This window comes from Hippocampus comes, unplaced genomic scaffold, assembly GCF_001891065.2.
Source record: "Hippocampus comes isolate QL1 unplaced genomic scaffold, H_comes_QL1_v1.1 scaffold105, whole genome shotgun sequence".
In the NCBI taxonomy this organism is placed as follows: Eukaryota; Metazoa; Chordata; class Actinopteri; order Syngnathiformes; family Syngnathidae; genus Hippocampus; species Hippocampus comes.
The window spans coordinates 2,040,268-2,054,199 of record NW_017806235.1 but is presented as its reverse complement, the minus strand read 5'-3'; the positions used below and the strand labels follow the sequence as shown (position 1 = coordinate 2,054,199).

At 43.5% G+C, this 13,932-nt stretch overlaps 3 protein-coding genes across 6 annotated transcripts in view; all 3 read right to left on the bottom strand.

Annotated features, from left to right (window-relative positions):
- Positions 1-494: 494 nt before the first annotated feature.
- LOC109507367 (zinc finger protein 664-like) lies at positions 495-4,476 on the bottom strand. Of its 3 annotated transcripts, XM_019856745.1 has the most exons (4): positions 2,786-4,476; positions 2,131-2,337; positions 1,050-1,781; positions 495-1,001 (listed from the first exon to the last, which is right to left on the bottom strand). In XM_019856745.1, the coding sequence occupies exons 1-4, from the start codon at positions 2,907-2,909 to the stop codon at positions 805-807; spliced, it is 1,260 nt and encodes a 419-aa protein (XP_019712304.1). In that variant the 5' UTR covers positions 2,910-4,476; the 3' UTR covers positions 495-804. The 3 variants fall into 3 exon arrangements, with proteins under 3 accessions (XP_019712304.1, XP_019712302.1, XP_019712303.1); XM_019856743.1 differs by having other exon boundaries at positions 495-1,781; XM_019856744.1 differs by having other exon boundaries at positions 495-1,781; positions 2,176-2,337.
- Positions 4,477-4,479: 3 nt separating this feature from the next.
- On the bottom strand, positions 4,480-10,309 carry stap2a (signal transducing adaptor family member 2a). Its single transcript, XM_019856748.1, has 11 exons — positions 10,099-10,309; positions 9,440-9,511; positions 9,243-9,362; positions 7,899-7,955; positions 7,655-7,806; positions 6,845-6,976; positions 6,691-6,760; positions 6,510-6,612; positions 5,900-5,995; positions 5,707-5,844; positions 4,480-5,000 (listed from the first exon to the last, which is right to left on the bottom strand). Exons 1-11 carry the CDS (start codon positions 10,204-10,206, stop codon positions 4,945-4,947), a joined length of 1,104 nt encoding a protein of 367 aa, XP_019712307.1. The 5' UTR covers positions 10,207-10,309; the 3' UTR covers positions 4,480-4,944.
- Positions 10,101-13,932, bottom strand: part of LOC109507369 (endophilin-A2-like) — a 9,165-nt gene continuing 5,333 nt past the window's right edge. Inside the window, exons 8-9 of one of the 2 annotated variants that reach the window (XR_002166450.1) lie at positions 13,523-13,852; positions 10,101-10,114 (exon numbers count right to left, since the gene is read on the bottom strand). Coding sequence is in view for 1 of the 2 variants with exons in the window: in XM_019856746.1 (XP_019712305.1) it covers positions 13,671-13,852 (182 nt within the window). In the remaining variant the exon portion in view is untranslated. Of the gene's footprint in view, positions 10,115-13,045; positions 13,853-13,932 lie in introns of those variants that run through there. The other variant, XM_019856746.1, reaches the window with a different exon arrangement.

Here is a 13,932-nt window from a genome sequence, read left to right as displayed (position 1 = left end):
TGGGCGGGTAAGTACACCGCCGGGTGTTGTTAATACCTTGTACAGACACTGCTAGCAGTAGGCTCATTGTAGCTTCATAAATGATATGTTTATCTGTGATTTCCCACCCAAGCTCTGAAAAACGACCATCCACAAGTTGACACCTGAAAATGCTTACAAATGGTACGGCGGAGGGTAAAAAAAGATGTTTGAAGGAGAGTCCCAAGAGCGAACCGGCGAGTCGCCAGCAGACAACCAGCGTGGACTCCAGTCGCCATCAGGTCGCCAAATTGTTTCCAGGTGAGACTCCTTGCTTTTCTCGTTGTTGTAATTCACCTTTTATTTTTCTTGTTCTTGTCACACTTTCACATAGAGCAATGAAGGCCACTTTTGAGTAGATGGAACAATTACATGATTTTATTGATGGTTGTGGAAAACAGGTGGGCTTGCATCAACGAAGCACCTTTTCATTCTTTTTGGATCAAGGACGATTATGCTTTTTTGGTTGTGTTTTCCACGTTGACACACGCTGTTACAGGCTAAGATAATTACATCAGATTTCATGTCAAGACTTCAAAAACCAAACTCGCCCTTAACTCTGACACAAAGGTTTTTCTGTCACAGAAAAAAAATCGTCTTGGCATCTTTAAAAGCTCATCGTAAAATTGACTACACATTTTAGTCATAATCGTTTACACTTTTGCATCTTATTACAAAGCCCCTTTTTCTTGTGTGCCTTGTTGAATTTGACTTTTGAGAGAAGCTTTCGTATCAAATTAAGCAAGCAAAAACATTTTTCTCCAGTGTGGGTTCTCGTATGATTCGTCAACTTTGATTTTTCTGTGATGCTATGACCACAATGGAGCAGGAAAAAGGTTTTTCTCCACTGTGGGTTCTTGTGTGTTGTGCTAAACCTGACTTCTGAGCGAAGCTTTTGCAACAAACCGAGCAGGCGAAAGGTTTTTCTCCACTGTGTGTTATTGTGTGGCTTGTTAACTGTGACTTTTGAGAGAAGCTCTTACCAGTTCTTGTGTGGCTCGTTAACTGTGACTTTTGAGAGAAACTTTTACCACAAACTGAGCAGGCAAAAGGTTTTTCTCCAGTGTGTGTTCTTGTGTGCATTGTTAAATGTGACTTTTCTAGGAAGCTTTTACCACACACCGAGCAGGAAAAAGGTTTTTCCCCAGTGTGGATTCTTGTGTGGCTTGTTAAATGTGACTTGTGAGAGAAGCTCTTGCGACAAACTGAGCAGGAAAACGGTTTTTCCCCACTGTGTGTTCTTGTGTGTTTGGTTAAACTCGACTTCTCAGAGAAGTTTTTACCACAAGCTGAGCAGGCAAAAGGTTTTTCCCCAGTGTGTGTTCTTGTGTGCCTTTTTAAAGACCACTTTGACTGAAATGTTTTCCCACACCGAGAACATTCCCAGCATTTGTCGTCAGTGTGATATGCCCCATCGCCTTTAGTCTGTTCATCATCATCATCATAATCATCATCGTCGTCAGTGTCAGGAGAGTGTGATGATGTGTCATCCCGATGTGCTAGCGATGGTTCACAGTGGTCTCCATAATCTTCTGTTGTTATGTGTTGATTTGAGCTACTGCTTGGAGGCTCCGCCTCTCTGGCCTCCTCACGCTCACCTTTGTCTTCCTCTTCACTCTTTAAAGGGACAAAGGTCAGTGCCGTCTTGCTGCTATCCTCCTCCTCCTCCTTTTTGATGTGAAGGGGCTTTTCCTCCGCCTCATTTTTAATCCTAAAAGACTCTGCCTGTGGTTGCTCAGGGCGAAGATATTTTTCACTCATGTCTGCAGGACACAAGAAGACAAACACGCATTTGGTTTGGTCAAGTCAAGTGTCAGCATCATATTTGTGTGCTTTGTTAAACTGGACTTCTCAGAGAAGATTTGACCACAAAGAGAGCAGGCAAAAGGTTTTCCCCCAGTGTTTGTTCTTGTGTGTATTTACAAAGACCACTTTGAACTAAATAGTTTCCCACAGTGAGAACATGACCAGCATTTGTTGTCAGTGTGACGTACCCTATTATCTTTAGGTTGTTCTTCACTATCATCATCATCATCATTAGTGTTGTGAGAGTGTGATGATGTGTCTGTCATTGCTATGTGCCCTGTGATGGTCCCCAATGGTATGTGTCACCTTCTGTTGTCATGTGTTGACTTGAGCTGCTGTTTGGAAGCGCACCCATGTCTTCATCTTCACTCTTTAAAGGGACAAAGGTCAGTGCCATCTTGCTGATATCCTCCTCCTCCTTTTTGATGTGAAGGGGCTTTTCCTCCGCCTCGTTTTTAATCCGAAAAGACTCTTCCTGCGGTTGCTCAGGGCGAAGATATTTTTCACTGACGTCTGCAGGACACAAGAAGATAAAGACACATTCAGTTTGGTCACGTTAAATGTCACACGGGGACTTTTATTATGTCTATTATTATTTCTATCGTGGTACATTGAGTTAGGGCTGCCGCACGATGCAGCAATACGTAACGCAGACCAACCCGTCAGGAAAAAAAAAAAACAGACAAACAAACAAAAAAAGCCTGCTGGCGGCTCAACATTTGAGCGATTATATGTATGATCGCCCTGCGACCTAAACTGTGCCCGGCTATGTTTTTTTTTTTAGGACAATACACTGCCAATCTTAGGAAATCTCGGCTCAGGATCGGAATCAGGCTTCTGCAAATCTTGCTGATGAGCTGATCATTTCAATCAGGTGTGTTAGAGGAGGGGAGACAGACAAAACAAGCCGGATTTTGGCACCCCTGCCATACAGAAATCAGAGAGTAAGAAGTCTACAAACCTGCTCTACGTAGCACAACGCGCGGCAGCTTGCAAAAATCGCCTTGCACTTCAAAATGTTGCTCGTTCTCTTCTTTTATTCCACAAAGTTGCTCCTTGTACTTAAGTGTCGTCCCTGCACACATTTTCGCACGGCGATCCCAACAATTCCGCACTTGATATCTGCTTGACGAGGTGCTTGTGTGCTTCTCTTTGTTAGCCGCTAGCGAGCTAAGATAAACAAGGCCGATGAGCAGCAACGCGCTACGAAACGAGTTTATCCGGATAAAGTGACTCAGTGATGTGATGTTGTAGTCTTTGAAAGTACTGATCGACGTCCTGTGTGGGGAGGCTGCGGTGCCTTCAACACTTAACCGACAACCATGATTTCATGGAGGGGAGTTGTTGTTTTTTTTTTTTGTCTTCCTCCTTAAGTTGTAATTGAAGCATAATATCTGACGAGGGCAGTCATGTGGCAAGTGTGGCGTTTACACTTCCGGAAATGTGAAAGAAGAAGAACCACTTCACTTCCGTTAAATAATTTTTCCCAATTCAATACAGAACGCACTGAAGCCTTGGCCGTGTACATCCACCACTTCTTTAAACATTTATTGAAAACCATTCTTGGTTGGATAAACTCGCCTCATTGTGCCTTGATGCTTCTCAGTCTATTGACCTTAGTTCGCTCGTGGCGAACAGGAAGACGCATTCGTTTGCGACCCGTAGCTCAACGTAAAATCAAGCGTGAACTTGTCGGAATCGTCGTGTGAAAATATGTGCAAGCATGCCATCAAGGTACGCGGAATAACATTGTGGAATAAAAGTAGAGAACGAGCTTAAGATGCTTGGACGGTTCGAATTGTGCTACGCAGAGCACATTTAAATTGAATTCTGATTACACCATGGTAGTGATGGACACATTAAGTTGCGAGGGAAAATGCGTTCAAGAGTTTTGCAGGTTAGCTCAATACCACTTTTTTTTTCTCAGACCGATACCAAGCAATCAATACCACGAGTTGTTTTGAGACATAACAATCATATTTGCCGATATTAGATCGATATCAGACAGCATTGTCGGCTTGTTCATGTTTATCAAAAAAGTGACCAGTAGACTCAATTGAATTTAACATTTAATCACAAAGTTTTCAAGGGGATTCAACACTTAAAAAAAGTGTGTGTGTGTCAGGGGAATAAAAAAATCATTTATCCTTCATATAATTTGCTCAGGCTTCTGTTATTGAGGGTCAGTTGATTTCAATATAAACATCTGAACAAGTTGTAGGGACGGGAAAAAAAATAGTTTTGCAGAGAAAAATGCTCCCATGCAGAATAGTTGAATGCCCTTCACATCTAACAAAAGCATACAAACATAAGACACACTTTCAGTTGGGTGATCACAGAGGCAGGGGGCTACTCAATTCTGAATTAAAGGCCACACAGACCGGTTATTACCTGTTAAACACTCTCCAATATGTAAACAATTGGCTTTGACATGCAAATCCAGGGCAGAGGGGGTGTCGTGTTAACACTGTGGTAAAGCTCAAAGGTCACGTGTCCAATAACATTTTTTACGACGTCTATACAGGGCATGTTTGTTCAAAACACAGTAAGTCCAATGTTCCACCAGGGGGCGTCCTTGCAAGTAAATTTCATTTTTGAAAAGAAGATATATCACACACACACACACACACACACACACACACACACACACACACACACACACACACACACACACACACACACACGCAGAAAGAAGGATGGATGGATGGATCACACCACGACAACAAAGTTCATGTTTTAACAGGTTGTTGTACTGATGTTTCTATTCAACGCTGTGTGAGTTAAAAATGTCCCTTAGCAGCTCCAGTAGTTGAGCACAAAAACAGCTTGCTCAGAAAAACAGCACCAGGCTCAGATGGCTGTCTCTATTTGTCAGATTTTTAGTTGGCCTTCACGGCCATCGTTGTTGTGAAAAGTTTTGTGCTCAGCAGGGATAGTAAACAGTAGTTTGTGTGGTCCAAGAATCAAGTGTGCCTACACCACCAGTCTTGATCTTAACAAAACTCCGACATCAACACCTGTGGCAACGAAATGGTGGCTGCCATGTGCAGCCTTTGGTGTTCCACCTACAAGGCACAAAATGAATACGTAGCTGCGATGAGAAGGGCCTTGGCATGTTCATTATTCCTGACTGGCCCGTCTCTTCTCCAGCTTCACTTTGAGCTCTTCGTTGAGAGCTGCGAGAGGAGTGGAAAAAGGAAGTGAGGGTCAAAATACAACAGATATTTTAGTGATGACATGGGGTAAGTCAAAAATTTTCTTTACAAAAAAAATTTCTTTATGGCTCCACTGGTCTAAACACGGCTTCCTGAATAATATCACATTTTTGAAATATAAATTAATCATCAAAATCCACCCGTTTTCATCCATTGCACAGGGCGACCATGTTGCTGCTTGCTGCCACGTAAAAATGACATCACAACTGCTCAGGTAACGGCCAATCATGGCTCACCTGTTGTCTGCGTTTGGTCATGTGACATTCGCAAGCTGAGCCATGATTGGTCGTTACATGAGCCCTGAGCCACTGTGATGTCATTTTAGGTGACAGCAAGAGCCAAAATGGCCGCACCCTGAGATGGATAGCAGCGGGTGGATTCCGCGACTGAATTCGTATTCCACAAACGCAATATTAATCAGAATGCCGTGTTTAGTGGGGGACGCATCGAACATTTATTGTAAAAAAAGAAAGAAATACGGTAAAAAAAAAATTCTTTGACTTGACTTTCCCTTTAAGTCCGCTACCTTAATGTAACTGGAAATTACTTCGACAAGCTAATGAATAGCACCTATCTGGCAGCGTTATAAAGCTTAAAAGAACAAACAGAACGGAACAAATTAAACTAGCTGGATGCGATTTACTCCCGCCTGACTGCAGGCACTTACACTGCGCAAGAGGGGAAGGTGATAAAATGAGTCGTCTCATGGGGTTGGTGGGCGAGGCAGGCACTGATGAGGTCAGGAGGCGGCGGTCCGGAGCAGGGGAGCGGGTCAGGGGGCTGCTGGGCCAACGATCTGCACCAACTGTAAATAAATCATTGGATTGCCTTTTTCCGTTGACAAGTGCTTTGAGACTAACCTTGCTTTGGGGGCAGCGCAGGAGCCTTTGGCAGCGGGCTGGTGGGGGCAGTGTGAAGGATCCTTTCTCCATTCTCGTCATTGGCAGAAACGTATGCTGAGGACGTGAAAACATTCACTTACACTACTCAGGAGGGAGGGAAAAAAATACCCCAGGAAGCCAACAAAAATGTTTTCAACTCACTAATGTTCTCCTCATAAGGTTCTTCGAGGAGAAAAGGTTGAAGAGTTCCAGCTGTCTTCTCCACAAGGGCATTAATGACATCATGAAGGGTTGCACAGGGAATCTGTAGAAATGAAAGGAGGGGTTACTGAATTATGAAAAAAAACAAAAACAAAACATCCTCGATGACAATTTAACTGACCGGATTTTCTACATCAATCACATAGCCACCCTGGTCCCGCTGACAAGTGCTTTGAGCCTACCCTTGGTTGGGGGGCAGCGCAGGAGCCTTTGGCAGCGGGCTGGTGGGGGCAGTGTGAAGGATCCTTTCTCCATTCTCGTCATTGGCAGAAACGTATGCTGAGGACGCGAAAACATTCACTTACACTACTCAAGAAGGAGGGAAAAAAAATACCCCAGGAAGCCAACAAAAATGTTTTCAACTCACTAATGTTCTCCTCATAAGGTTCTTCGAGGAGAAAAGGTTGAAGAGTTCCAGCTGTCTTCTCCACAAGGGCATTAATGACATCATGAAGGGTTGCACAGGGAATCTGTAGAAATGAAAGGAGGGGTTACTGAATTATGAAAAAAAACAAAAACAAAACATCCTCGATGACAATTTAACTGACCGGATTTTCTACATCAATCACATAGCCACCCTGGTCCCGCTGCGTTACTCGATAATGTCTGAACACTGATCTGGATCGGAGCACAAACGGAGAAAATGTGAAGCACTGGGATGTTTAGAATTGGAAGGTCATGTTGGCGGCAGCAGCGGTTTACCCGTTGAGGTCCTGTCGTGTGGTGACAGCCAATGAGCTTCCATCTCTTCCGGGACGCAGCAGCATGTTGCCGCAGTCTGGGTGTCTCTCTAAGAGGACTTCGGCCTCGGTTCGCGACACTGGCCGAAAACACCTGTGCCCAACCACACATTGATCAGTAAAAATAGACACACACCAGCCATAAGTTTAGGTCAAGGATTTACTTTTTTAGTTCAGGGACCCCTTACAGGAGAGAAGACTGCGGTGTAGAACGGGATGACGGTGACCCCAAGAGGACAAAAATAATACCTGCATTTCGCATGCGCATTTTTGCGATTTTAATTCGTTATTAATTAGTATTGTTTAATACTGCAAAATCAATTTCGTCTAATTAATCGATTAATCAATCGGACAATCGGTAGACAACTTGGAAATAAACGATAGCTGCAACCTTAGTCAATATATTTGGCGACTTTTCCCTACCACTCAAGCTTCAACATAGTCTAAAAAACAACCCCCCCCCCAAAAAAAAAGAACAAAAAAAAAAAAAAAAAACAGACAACTTGAGCGGAACTATGTTGACATTGTTTTGCATATTCCAATGAAAGGAGGCGGGTCAAAATCAGTCAGTCACATACAACATAACCAAAGACAAAGTGTATTTACTCAGATGTTGGAAACTACTTGCCTGAGTTTTGTGCTTTGTGTGTGTGTGTGTGTGTGTGTGTGTGTGTGTGTGATAAAACATCACTAGCATCTTTGCAAAGGCAGAATTTTCAATGCGGCATTTTGATTGCATCTCGTGATTGTAAAGTGTATCTGGAAAACCTACGGTGGAATCTCTCCCACTAAAGGGACAGAGAGAGGCGAAGGAGGCGCTCGTGTCGGGGTGCGACTTCTCCGCCTGGACCTTTCTTTGTCCACGACTTCCTTTAGCATCTGGAGCTGCCCCGGCAGCAGCGTCAGGCTCGATGGTACATTCAGCTTTAATATAACAGAGGGCAAAACATGTTAAAGGATGGAATAATACAGATAGGCGGTAAGAAAAATGTCAAGTGGAAAATTAGATAATTTACATCGATCACAGAATAGAGGAAACCCTTCCACAGCTCCCTTGATTCCAGGTTGGGTGCCTGGAAACAAAGATAGAGTATCTTTCAACATTGAGCGCCTCTTGAGACGTGCGTTTTAAAGATGAAACAAAAATCAAAAGAAAACGTCCTCAGAATTCACATGAGACGTCAGCAAATGTTGCGAGTCTTCACTCAGCTAGCGCCAAAAGGATAAATTGTGTTTGGCTTTTTCTACGACGCTTTTGTGATTCCATGAAGCTTTTGCGTCATGGAATCCGTAAGCATGGAAAGTGCTTATGGTAATTGCAACCATGCCCGTGAAACACTTCAATGTGACCTGTTCCTACTTCCTCTCCGTTATGATTCAGGCGTCTTTCAATTCCGAGTACAGTACTTCTTATTTATTTTTGTTGTTGCGTAGTTGTAACTTAGTCCATTTAACTCAGTGCAAACAAAAAGGCAAAACACTATGCACAGGCTAGCAAATAACGACGGCATCACACTGTAATATCCCTTCAAGCAAAGAATAGTTGGAGACAAATGGTGGTGCAAAACACGTAGACTGCTAATATAACAATACCGAAAGTACATATTTATCCTCTGCAAAGAATGGCTGATATTACTGCATCTTACTGAGAGTCGAATATCTCTTTGTATGTCTGGAGTATACAGCCCCATGGTGAGGACAAGGCGCATACATACTAGAAGGAGCAGCACAATATCCATTGAATTGAAGCACAAAAAAAATGTGGCAAAAACAGACTTTAGATTCCATTCAATTACATCAATATTGCACGTTGCATGTTTTTCATGCATTATTATTGTATACCGTGCAGTATTATACAGTGCTGTTTATTATTCAAAGAGAAACTTTTTTTTTTTTTTGGGGGGGAAGGTGGAAAGCAAAGAATAGTTGGAGACAAATGGTGGTGCAAAACACGTAGACTGCTAATATAACAATACCGAAAGTACATATTTATCCTCTGCAAAGAATGGCTGATATTACTGCATCTTACTGAGAGTCGAATATCTCTTTGTATGTCTGGAGTATACAGCCCCATGGTGAGGACAAGGCGCATACATACTAGAAGGAGCAGCACAATATCCATTGAATTGAAGCACAAAAAAAATGTGGCAAAAAAAAAAAATTTAGATTCCATTCAATTACGTCAGTCCTGCACGTTGCATGTTTTTCATGCAGTATTATTGTATACCGTGTAGTATTATACAGTGCTGTTTATTATTCAAAGAGAAACTTTTTTTTTTTGTTAGGGGGAAGGTGGAACAGTTAAATGGCATTTCCATTCATTTGAGTGGACAAAGATAATTTGAGATCCAAGATATTACTGTTATTCTGGTTTCCCCATCCTTCATGCGCAGGATGAGTCTGGCTGCTTCCAAATTTCTATCCCGGCTGCAGTCGTCCTTCAGGGACAGAAAGCCGCTGAGGTCCAGCTTCTCTACATACTGCAAAAAGTGAACACACCAAAATTATCCATAATGTTGATATTTCCAAGAGACTTGACCCACCAAATCCTACTTACATGAGCGTCCTTGGAATTATTGAAGAAATACAACGCATTCCCACACAGACATGTCCACAGACGCCTGGGTGCCTGCAACAAAGAAAAATAAATATGTAGCATCTGTTTAGTGTTGTTTTTTTTCTTTTTTTTCCTTCATCAATTCATCTAATTTCCTGCCAAGAGGAGGGAGGGATGGTGGGTGGGCAGCAGCTGCTGTCAGCAGACCACCGCATTAGCCTGCACCTGAGCCTGGCTCAAATGACAAGTCCCGGCCTGCAGTAAAACCATCTTAATGAGAGCCTGGGGGACCCCGGGTTGGTGGTATCCCCCTTGTGTCATCACCACGCATTGATGGACAGGTAGCATCGTGCAGTTATGCGGCAACATTTCAATGTAACTTGAAAGACACCCAAAACACACATCAGGGAGCAGTCTGTTACTATGGCTACAACATTCTCCTTAGAAAGCACACCGGATGTGCGATCCATTCAAACAAACACTTGAATCCATTCAGAAGACCATTAGGAGGTTGTTTTCTTGAAATCGCGGATCTGAAAGGCGCGCCGTGCCCGAGAAGTGGCAAAATCCCCGCAGGTATCAACGTCCACTCGCCTCGCCCATTCCCGCACGATAAGGAAGTTGGCAGCTCGTCAGGGAAACCCCCGGCACGAACGTACCTTTTCTTTGGGTCCTCTCTTTTCCAGATAGCCTTCGTAGTAACAGGGCGGGAGCTGCGCGCGGGTTCCCCCCGGTCCGAGGCGCTGCCTGACGGGTGCAGCCGCCATGAGTGTCGCTGGCCGAGGCACCACCAGAGGACAAAGGGGCGCACAGAGCAATCCGGGTAAGGGACACGCCTTCTCCCGATGAGATGGTGCTGTGGCAATAAGCCAACAGCTGGCTGTGGGCTGTGTCCTGTGCAGATTATACACTGGTTGAGGGGAAATATGTCGAAATGATCATGATGCTTTGTGGACGAGTGACATCGAAGATTGACGGATTAAATTCAACTAATTCAAATTGATTTCATTAAAATAAAAATGAAAAAGTTTTGCGGTGAATTGATTTCATTACATATAGTTACTGTTTTCCCCCCGCCATCTTGCACTCGACAAACACTACAGAGCAAGAACTAAAACGAATACAAACTAAAGCAAAGCATGAAAATCAATAAATAAATTTAAATGGAATCCAAAATAAAAAAACGCATGCATTTTTTTGGAATGAGGAAAGTAGCCACAGTAGATGCAAATTCGACACAGAAAAGCTACAGTAGAGATTTGTACCGCAATCCTCAGAATTATAAAGCAGATGTGGTAAACCACTCATTTATTATGGTGCCATGACTCACCAAATGTGACATATTACACATTAATAGTTGAAATGTTCACCAGCAGGCGACCTGGTGAGCGAGTGGTTGGTTAGCGCATCAACCTCACAATCCGGAGGTATCGGGTTCGATTCCAACTCTGGCCTTCCTGTGTGGAGTTTGCATGTTCTCCTCGTGCCTGCATGGGTTTTCTCCGGGTACTCCGGTTTCCTCCCACATTCCAAAAACATGCATGGCAGGCTGATTGAACACTCCAAATTGACCCGAGGTGTGAGTGTGAGCACGGATTGTTGTTTGTCTCTGTGTACCCTGCGATTGGCTGGCAACCGGTTCAGGGTTGTAAGAATAAAGCGGATCAGCAAAAACGATGGATCGATATGGATGTTCACCAGCAAGTAATTTGAGCAACTCAACATGTAGCATCGGGAGCACTGTTGACAAACAACTATTCTCACTCACATCGAATCCTATATGGGCAGTTAAGTCTTCAGTGGACCACGAACATGCATGCTTCTGGAATGTGGGAGGGAGCCGGAATACGTACGGAATAAGTATAAAAAGAGCATACAAACGCCACACAACAAGGCCGGCGTCGAGATTTAAAACAGTGAACCTCAGACTGTGGTGCAATTGAGAAAATGACGCAATACAGTACTTGAAACAAGAAACACATAGCAGTATGACATTTATTTGAATTAGCAAAGACACCGCCTCCATCCCCCCCTTTCACATACTATAATGCATAAAATAAACAAAATCAAACATGAAGAGGTAATCCACATATACTCAATATAATCCTGGATAATCCCAATTTTAGTCTCCCAACGTGTCAGTTCACAAATGAATACATTAAAGACGGATAGCAATAAAGACACATGCAAAGAGGTTACATTTCGACACAGAACATAAGTGTTAATGCTTCCTTCATTCATGGTGCCGTATTTCAGGGCCTTTTTGGAATTTAGTGTTGCAGTAAAAAGGCCAGTGGCATCTTTTATTTGACCACGACCAAGCAGCACATAAACACTCCAGTCCTTTGTTCCAAGACATTATTCATAATTTTTACCCAAGATGAGCCTAAATACCCTCCTCCCCAACTTCTTTGATTTACTCTAACGAGGCATGGAAACGCACACCTGAACCATGTCCTTATTCCTCTGCACAGACCCCCCCCCCTCCCATCTTCAATAAAAGGAATGGCATAGACGCAGCTACAAGATTAAACCCGGGGGACAAACCAAAGCTTCAAAAAGGCACCATGGGATTGGGGATAGGGGGCTGATAATGAGAAAGGGGGCAGGGCATACCGGGGGCAGGTGGTGAATAAAGACTAGCGGGGGAGGGCATAATCCACTGCTGCGCGGTCTTTCGTCCCGAAAAGGCCCGTCTTTTCCACTCAAGGCTCAAATGGTGATGGCAGAGTTGAGCGCGGCGGTTTCACAAGGGGGATCGTGGCAGACGGGTTCACAGTTCACAGCCTTCTTGTGATTGAAAGCGATTGTGTACCCAACTTTCTTAAATGAATCAACTCAATATGGGGGGCGGGTCGATGGGAAATGGATTATCAGTCGTGTCTGGTGCAGCGTTTGACCCAATACACATCATTTTAATTTCCGTGCTTCTAATTAAAGGTGAAAATACTAGAAGGCTGTCGTGTAGCTTGTCCAGGATCTTGACAAAAACGAAGCACGGGCAGACGATTCAGTGAAACCAAGTTGGCTCGGAGCCCAGAAAACATTGGAAGCGACACTGCCAGCAGCATCAATTGAGCCTAACAAAATTCAGGGGCTGGATGTTTGTGGCTTTGGTATGATACCTATACCATCCATCTCAAATATTGGCCATGGTTGGTATGTATTACACCAAAAAGCGAACCTCTTCCTTGCTTTAAAAATGTTTACGAGATAATTTTGCAGCATTATTGCACTTCCTTTTATAGTGTTGAGCGGAACCTGTTCGGCATCATCTCAGAGAAAGCAGAAACGGGAGTGCACACAAACGATGCAAGAGCTGTGATCAACCTTACAATTGTCGAATTTAAAATGCATGACGCATGATTTGCCCTGTTTTTTTCCTTTAACGTGAAATTTGCCTGGATTTCTCCATTGCGAGACTAATAAAGGTTTTCTTATCTTATCTTATCTTATTAGACAGTCCAGACCTGAGTCTTCACTCAAATCATCTTTCGTTAAGTCCAGTGATTCCAAACCATTCCCCCATAGGAAAGTGTCCAAAACTTCTTAGTCAGATTTTTTTTTTTACCTTAGATTAAAAAAATAGTCCAAATATATCTATTATTTTCATCTAGTCAGTGATACAGTGGATGAAAAGGATTCTATATATTGCATTTTGCGAGAAAACCATTTTTTTGAGGGGAGGGCTAAATTCTTTGGATGGGGAATATGTTTCAGCAATCAATATGTGCCTTGCCTCAATAATAGATTTTGGGTTACCACGAGTTCGTGCCACCTTAGTGAAAAATAGTCCAAAACCAAGAGCATGACCAACACTAGATGGCAGTATCCGATTGGCTAAAAAATGGTCGACATCCATGACGACTGCAGCAAGGGCGGGGTGGCAAATGACTTCCAAGAAATCGTATTTAGTGTACATTCAAGGGGCCTCTAATCATGTCTTGAAAACTTGTTAAGGAGTGTGGAAGCTTCCCGGATATTTTCTTTCAAGTGATAATGCAGTTGGAAAAAAAAAAAAAAAGTGCAAAAAGTGCACAGGTGCATTGTGGGTCCAAGACTTGGGTGTGCCGTAAGCGCAACTTGTTTGAAAACCTTCTGAAAATTTAAACGATGCTTCTTGACCAAACTGTAGAGGAAAGCAAAACAGGCCCTCATCATGAGATGTTTAGTTTTCTCACAAATATGTTGCTTTGAGTGTATAATCCTCCTCCTCACGTCGCGTTCAGTGCTACAGTGGAACGATCACTTCGACGTAGCTGTTGGGGAAGTATCCCGTCTTGCCACGCAGCTTTCCCTCAAACCAGTTCTCGTCAATGTAACTGACCAAGGTGATGGTTTCCCCCTCGCGGAAGCCCAGCTCGTTCTCATTCTCGGGTTCAAAGTCGTACAGAGCTTTGCAGCATGGCTCGGCTGATGAAAAAAGACAAAAAGAGGAATACTGTGAGGCGGTGGAACACATTGACACCCCCCCCCCCCCCCCTCCGCGTTGT